General features: G+C 34.8%; 1 protein-coding gene across 1 annotated transcript in view; it reads left to right on the forward strand.

Annotated features, from left to right (window-relative positions):
- LOC107716884 (voltage-dependent calcium channel gamma-5 subunit-like) overlaps nucleotides 1–5,794 on the forward strand; it is a 25,043-nt gene extending 19,249 nt beyond the window's left edge. The window contains exons 4-8 of the mRNA XM_016523490.1: nucleotides 668–754; nucleotides 2,104–2,127; nucleotides 2,466–2,528; nucleotides 3,670–3,815; nucleotides 5,438–5,794. Coding sequence (XP_016378976.1) covers nucleotides 668–754; nucleotides 2,104–2,127; nucleotides 2,466–2,528; nucleotides 3,670–3,815; nucleotides 5,438–5,695 — 578 coding nt within the window. The 3' untranslated portion in view covers nucleotides 5,696–5,794. The remainder of the gene's footprint in view (nucleotides 1–667; nucleotides 755–2,103; nucleotides 2,128–2,465; nucleotides 2,529–3,669; nucleotides 3,816–5,437) is intronic.
- Nucleotides 5,795–8,529: the final 2,735 nt, after the last annotated feature.

Below are 8,529 nucleotides of genomic sequence, written 5' to 3' on the forward strand. Positions count from 1 at the left end.
AATGACTTTATTCCACATTTTCGTCTCTACTGCGTCACTTTGGACTCGTGTTCACGACAGTATCATTTTTTCGTTATTTTTGTTTTCTTTGCGCAAAAAAGTATTCTCGTAGCTTCGTAACTTTACAGTTGAACCACTGATGTCACACGGACTACTTTGTCGATCATCTTGGTACTTTTCTGGACCTTGAACGTGATAGTTACCTTGCTGTCTATGGGAGGGTCAGAGAGCCCTCAGATTTCATCAAAAATATCTTAAATTGTGTTCCGAAGATGAACGATGGTCTTACGGGTTTGGAACAACATGAGGGTGAGTAATTAATGACAGAATTTTTGGGTGAACTAACCCTTTAAGTACAAGCTCATTCTTCTTCTGCTTAATAGCAGCAGCAGCAGCAGTAGTAGTAGTAGTAGTAATAATAATAATAATAACATGCCTTTATGTTTTAATTAATTAATGTGGGAAAGCATATTGTATCACTTTTATAATTTATACTGTTCTGTTCTATTCTATTTTATTCATCTGTCAATATTTGGAAGTGTGTAATCTGATGACATTAATTTCTCTTTATTTAAAATGAAAATGATAATTTTATCCTGTATTTTATTGTATTTTATGCTGTCATGGTAGCATTTTTCAGGTTTTTATTTATTTTTATTTTTTCAAGGAGAGGAGAAGGGGCGCTGCTTTACAATAGAGTATGTGATGCCCATGAACGTTCAAATGACATCAGAGTCTACGGCCAGCGTTCTGAGTGAGTGAAAGTCTCCTAAATTTGATGTAAAAATGGCTCTTTTGAAATAAAAATGCATCTTTCTAAATGTTGTTTAGTCACTGGCCACTACAGCACTAACAAAAATAATTGATTCTACAATAGTGGATTTTTTTTAAACCTTGGAACAACCTCAGAAACAAACCACTTTAACAACTGAGCACAAGTGTAACCCCTAGAAGACCCAAATTTAGAAAAAACCTGTGAAAAAATTATTTCACCTTTTAAATGTTGTTGTAGGAGGCCTCTAATACAGAAATAACTTTGGGCTCTTTGGGTAGCAGAATTTCAGTGATTTTACTCACTGTCTGAACAAATGTAGAGAACATCTAAAGGTTCATTCGCCGGGTGAAATGCTTCTGTAACCCCATTACAATAGTCTATATATGTATACAAACTAATAATCACACAATAATGATAAAATAAGTCATATTTTTAATGAAAAAAAAATATTTATTATAAAAAATGTTCTGATTAAATTTACAAAACCTGATGAACTGAATGAAAGCTTTAAAATATTCTTCATGACTTGACTTTAAAACTTTCTTCTCTTGTATCACAGTCCATCTAAAAGTCACTGTTCTCATTTTGGAGAGCATCAATGATATATCATACACATATGATGAGACTTGGCTGGAGGCATTCTGAAATGGAAAAGAAAAAACATTTCCAGCCTAAATTGTCAGTGGAAATTTATCACAAACATACTTACACATTTTAAAGAATTTACCCATTCGCAGAATTCACACATTCCACAGAATTCACACAATACTGTCTGATAGCTTATTGTGCCCTTTACTTATCATGCTAATAGCACTTATACCCCCCACATTCCAGAACATTATCACCTGTCCCTCATGCAGCAAGCAGATATTGGGCAAACAAGCAAAGGACCAGTTAAGTACATTTGATAAATGATAAGATATAGATAGTTTAAAATATTGTTACACAAATACTTTCAAATTATTGAAGAAATAATTTATTCTTCAACTTGAACTTATCAATTAATAATCATAAAATCTTGATTGAATCTCAAAATGGTAACAAAAAAGACATTTAAAACTTGTTTATGATCAAAAACAGTATGATTCTATTAGTATTTTTTCACATGGAACAGATGAGAAGTACAATTCATCCATGCAAGGTGCACAGGTAGGTAAATAGGCCTATTTTTTTTTTAATCTAGCATCCAATAGCATTGCAAGGCTGAAGAATAGGACCCATTAGTTGTGTAAATGTGGTCTTTGTTAGGATCATCGACCAAAACCGTTACCTCCGTGTCTACCCTCCGTTTTTGTTTTTCGTTTTTGCACAGTGTTTTGTTTCCGTAGTTCCCCTCATGGATCCCTTCACCCGCCCGGAATTCCTCCTCCTCCTGCTGGAGCAGGGGGACAGATCTCTCGAGGACCATACAAGACTGTTCCGGCTGTTAGCTAGCACCACCAACTACCCGGACGATGAACTTGAACACCACGAGCAGAGCGCCGTCGTCCGAGGATGGTCCTCGAAAGGATTTCGTTGCCTTCGTGGAGTGAACTCTGGCGAGAAACGGATCGCCATCCACCACCTGCCCCGTGGATGATCTCGTCAGATCGACCCGGACGTGGAGCTCAACCTGTCAGACCAGGTGCGAGAGTCGGCGACAATGCCCGCCACGAGGGAGAAAGCCATGGGACGGTGTGAGCGCAGAGAGGAGCGATCCGCCCTCAACGCACTATTCTGGCTTTCATCTCTGGAATCTTTTTTATCCTGTCAGGTGGGTGTTTGTTTAAAGCAGTGTTCAGTATATACATATATATAGCCAGTAAGAACGAATCATGTCATGTTGCTGAACAAAAGTATACTTCTTTATAATAAGTTTCAGAGTAAAACTTTTTTCTAATGACTGAATAGATAAAAATAAGAATTAACTAATACAAACTGATAAGTAAATAATACATAATAATAAAACTGTTCATGTCTGGAAGACTAGGTGTCTACAAGAAATTGGTGAGAAATACTGTGTTTAGCTCTTAAAGTGACAGTTCTCTGAAAGGCCAAATATCTTTTTCAGGCCAGTATGTATGGAGCGAGATTTGTCTCAATAATAATTCACACAAAAGACACAGTGCACACATGCATAGCCCGATTTACATGCATGAAACCTAATTCACATGCATGAAAAAAATATATATTTTGTGCATGTGAATTGGTTTATGTGAATATATATATATATATATATACACACACACACACACACACATACAGTATATAGGCTATATATATATAGGTCTCTCTTTATATGTAATCTAATGTGTCATGTCATGAAATGTTTTTAATAGGCTAAAAATGGAAACTATATTTAACGTGACCACAATTTGACAACGAATAGAGAAAGTGAGCAAATAACTTTTTATAGTATCTTTACTTTTTACAGTATCTTTACATTTTACAGTATCCTTATTTTACTTTTTACATTATTTACTGTATCAACAGAGCTTTTTTGAAACTCAGAATCAGTTACCATTGCGTCGCAAAATGATTCACTGTTTCAAAGCACTCCAATCGGATCGAATCATTTGATTCATATCAGGACTTCAAAGCGCATATCTTGAATCATTTGATTCAGACTGGAATGTCTATTCATCCCTGCCTATGCTGAATTATTTTTATCCCCCACTGGGGAGCAGAGGCAGGGATGCATAGACCAGAAGGGGGGAAATCCCCCCCCCCAGCAAATCACACCCTATATAGTGTTTGTGAATTCGGTATCATGCATGTGAATTGGGCTTCGCATGTGTGCATTGTGTCTTTTGCGTGAATTGTTATTGAGACTATTTTCGCTCCATAAACGTGCCACTACAACTCTTTCCCTCTTTATTTTTCTTTGGCTCATTTTCTCTTTATTTCTGATGCAGGTCTGTCCCTGGTGGTGGGTCTGGTCTTGTATATATCCAGTATTAATGATGAGATGCTAAACAGAACAAAAACAAATGAAGCTTATTTCAGTTATAAATATGGCTGGTCTTTTGCTTTTGCTGCAGTCTCCTTCCTGCTTACTGAGGTAACACTTCCACTTATCTTTGTATATTTGTGTAAATATTAAAGACAGTGGGTCTCGTTCACTAGTTGTGTGAAAAATCTGTGTGCATACATTTTATAATGCTTAATTTATCAATACGTTTGAACTAAAAATAATAATAAAGTTCAGTCCAGTTGCCAAACAGGTCATTCCAGGTATTCGGTGCCTTTTGTGTCCCCAGTGAAGATCATATTGAATGTGATTTAAAAAAAACAAACAAACAAAAAAAACTTTACAGCATTTTAAACCACCAAATATCACAAAGTTATGTATTCCATTTTCATGATAAAACACATACTAATATTGATTTCATTTTTGTTTTCATAAAAAAACATCATTAAAAACAAAACTCAGAACTGCAGTCCAACCACTGTTTTGCTATGTTCACGCTGTCAGCCAAAATCTGATTATTTGTGTATTTCATTGGAATCTGATCTAAATGATTGACTGTCCATACAGTGTATCATAACTGTTCAGATCTGATTTGTGTTCCAATTTTACTTTGGAAAATTGATTACAGATTACAAGTTATCCTATTTGAAATGTTATAAGTAGTGTAACTATTTCAATTACTTTATTAAAGTAATGTAACTGATTTGATTACTTTTTTGAATACTTTTCTAAATTTCTAATGTTTTCAACTGTTAATCAAACATGTAAACCAGTCTAGGTTAACCTTACAGTAGTACTCAAAACTGAATACTGTCAGACTTTCGAAATCCTTCATCACTTGAATTAAGATTATAATATTTTAATTTTAAAGCACAGCCACCACAAAATCAGACTTATTTTCAGATCATTCTGAGGTTAAATACAGATTTAAATCATAGCAATATATAGTTTAATAGCTATGATACTGTTTTTGAAATCAAAAGTAGACAGACATATAGTATATTGATTATATTATCATCTGCTCACTATCCTTTACTCAGCACTTGCTTGATCTCCAAGCTGTTTTTCATAAGATGCTGGCTTAACATTTAAATTCTGGAAAAGCAAATTTTGGCTTCAAGAAGTAACATTCAGTTCCATCAGTGATAAAGTATTTTGGCCCTTTCCAGTAAAGTGGAAGCCATTTGTGCTGAAAAATCACAAGGAAGTCCAGCATTTCCTCTGATTAGCCGTGCATTACCAGCAGTTTGTTCCCTGTTTTTCTAGGCTCACTGATAGGACCAAGCTTTTTAGTGCATGCCCCAATGCCAAAAGGCATTTAAGCAACTGAAAATGTACTTAATGATTCCACGCATCCTGAGGCATCCGAATTTAGAACATTCCTTCATTGTGTGTACAAATGCCAGTGGGGCTGGTGTATAAAAGAAGACAAGGCACTGAGGAGGTAATAGCTTATGCAAGTACAGTCTTAATTAATCAGAGTCAGACTACTCTGAAATAGGAAGGAATGTTTAGCCATTATTTGTTTATTCTTTTGGAATAAACCTGCTGTGAATATGGTGGAATTTTTTTCTTGCTAAATTTTCCTATGTGTATAAGTATGAAACACAGTTAATGGTGAATTAGACCCAGTATCCTAAACACCAAAAAAAAATAAAAAATTCATTGATTTCATATGCTCTTCGATCTCTCTCTATTTGTGCCACCACCAGGCAGCAGGTGTAATGTCTGTGTACCTGTTTATGAAGCGGTACACTGCAGAGGAGATGTACAGGCCACATCCGGGTTTCTACCGTCCTCGCCTCAGCAACTGTTCTGACTACTCTGGTCAGTTCCTGCATCCAGATGCCTGGGCTCGTGGACGCAGCCCCTCAGACATCTCCAGTGTGGCATCCCTTCAAATGAATTCCAACTACCCTGCACTCCTCAAGTGTCCTGACTATGATCAGATGTCCTCATCGCCCTGTTGAGATTGCAAATACACAATAGTGAAATCTGAGAATGAGAGAGATCTAGCTAGTTCTTAAAGATGCTGTACTGGCATGGCTTTGGCACCTGAGATTGTGTCGTGTTTGTCTTCGAGAGCCTTCAGTACTAATGCAGTGATTCTGAGTTTAATACATCAGATGATGGTATCATTTTCTCTGTTATTTGTAGTTTACCACACTGATGTGTAGCTAATAGTACCTCTGCCTTTTTCTTAAAAGTCAAAATTTTTTAGAGTAATTTTATTCAAACAGTCAGTTGGTTTTTAATCAGAACTGCAGCTTTAATTGAAAACAGATGTATGTTTTATGGAAAAATAGAGAACTAGAAATTATGGTATAAAATAAGTATTTAAATGATTATATTTATTCATCATGCTTATTAAAGCACATACTCAATGAGAAGACACATGCTAATGTGACTCAACATTAATCTTGTTTCTGCCCTTATGCACTTTATGAAAGTAACCATAACACAGAATTTAAATATATTGATATTTTATATTATTGTTATGTGTTGTTATGTCACTGGTGAGACTAGCTGTGGTCTTTTGATTAAGAGGCATTTTGTGTTTGATATGAATGTTAACATTATTGTAGTTTTATTGTTTATGTTTTTTGTTTTTTGCTAGTGCTTTACATTCTGATCTAATCAGAAGATAAACATATCAGTGATGCAGTGATTTTGACAAGAAAAACATTCTGTTATTATTGATTGTTTCACTGTTTATATATATTGTAGAAAAAATAAACGTAAGGAAAATTCTATGTATGTTTTATAACCAATTTCTCCACTGTATGTATATAATCCATAATATGTTTTTGCTATGATTTGATACAAAATATGTAGAGTAATTAAAATTTCCCCGATTGATAAAATGTTAAAGCAGAAGCATTTTTTTTGCCTTATACAGTAGTTGACCTATTGTACTCTTACAGGTTTCAGCATAAATTGTCATCTTGCAAATACCATCAACTGCTAGTTGGATTTTATTGATAATAAAAAGGCAATCATAAATAAATCGGAAAATAAGAACATAATTTTCTACTCATGCACACTGTTATTTTTCTTATAACTTTTGTATATATTTGGTTAGAAATATGTTAAATATGTATATATGTTAAAGACACTTTAAATTGATGTCACACTATATTATTGTGTAGCTACTGCATTGAAAGTGTGTATAATGAAAAATATATTTCATGATTTTAAAAGATTACATTAAGTCAAGTCACCTTTATTTATATAGCGCTTTTAACAATACAGATTGTGTCAATGCAACTGTACAGCATTAATTAGGATTAATAGTGTCAATAATGCAAAGTGACAATAGTAAACACTCAGAGTTTACATTACATTGTATCTATCAATTCGTCATCAGAAATGAATTTTTGAATTAAAATCTCCCCAAAACAGTATTGCAGTATTGTTGACTTGCTCAGACAACATATTTTTTGAAACCATCAGATTCACCCAATGAAGAAGAGCAATGCTTAGCCAAAATTAATAAAGACTAAAGACCCCATACCTTTCCGAGGGTGCCTGGTACAGAATGCTTCAAAAAAAAAAAAAACAGAGAAATTTTCAATATTATGCTTTAGCCTCAGATGGAAACCGAAATACCAGAAATCCACATTGGACTCCACTGACTTTCATTGTGTGGGAAAAAACTTTACAATTATCAAAGTTTTTCATATTAAAATAGTTATCTGAACCAATAATTCTGCAAGTGCAAGGTCTTCCTTATCTGACACAACCATTTTACATCTTTGAGTCTTCATAATAATGGCAACGATAACATTAAACTTTTCAACACTTTTTTGTGGGCTTCTATGCAAAGCTTTATATCAAACAAAGACACGAATATGGACAGTGTTGGGGAGTAACTAGTTACATGTAACGGCGTTACGTAATTTAATTACAAAATAAATGTAACTGTAATCATACTGGTAAAAAATGTATAGCCTGAATGCACTGTAAGTCGCTTTGGATAAAAGCAACTGCTAAATGCATAAATTATTAATTATAATAAAATTATTATAAATTATTAATCAGTTACAGTTACTAAGAATAACTGTGTAATTAAATTACAGTTACTTATCAAAATGTTAACGATTACAAAGGGGATTACATTTGAATATTTACACACATCCACATACAGATTTAATTTATTACTTTCCCAAATTGCACTGACTCTGAGACATACGGCCCTATAATTTCCGCGATGCTGAAAACACAGACTGGTTCGTAGAATCCAGTCATAAAAACGGAATTCGTATAGCCTAACGCGGACGGAATATGCCACATTTTGGACTAATAAAGCAAAAGTAGGTCAGTACACTTGAATCAAAACGCGATATGGACTAGTGTCTGTGAATATTAAGCCGCAAAAAAGACAATATATGAATCCTGCACGTTCTGCGTGTCTGTGGAAATTAGGCGCGGACTGGCCATCGGGAGAACCGGGACAATTCCCGGTGGCCTGGCAGCCGATTTGGCCCGCTATTTTAATATTATTGTTATTTAATTGCCTGCCGAATGAACTAAAGCGATTATTTCCGAATTCGCCATTCGAAACTTAAATCTCTAATAAATCATGAATCGGTTTGTCGTGACTGGCAATGCTTCGGCTCGCGCTCTCTCCGCCAAACGGTTTGGATCAGAGTAATCAATGCGAGAGAGAGAATGGAGTGGACTGTGGAAGCGCACAGGTGGAGCAGAGAAGCAAAACTACTGTTCAGGGTTTCAAGAGCAGGTCAGTTTCATCTGTAAATATGCTATTGTAGTTTTGTCTTTGTTTACTTAGTTAAGCAGCAGC

The sequence above is a fragment of the Sinocyclocheilus rhinocerous genome, unplaced genomic scaffold, assembly GCF_001515625.1.
Source record: "Sinocyclocheilus rhinocerous isolate Xijiao unplaced genomic scaffold, SAMN03320098_v1.1 scaffold59, whole genome shotgun sequence".
Taxonomy (NCBI): Eukaryota; Metazoa; Chordata; class Actinopteri; order Cypriniformes; family Cyprinidae; genus Sinocyclocheilus; species Sinocyclocheilus rhinocerous.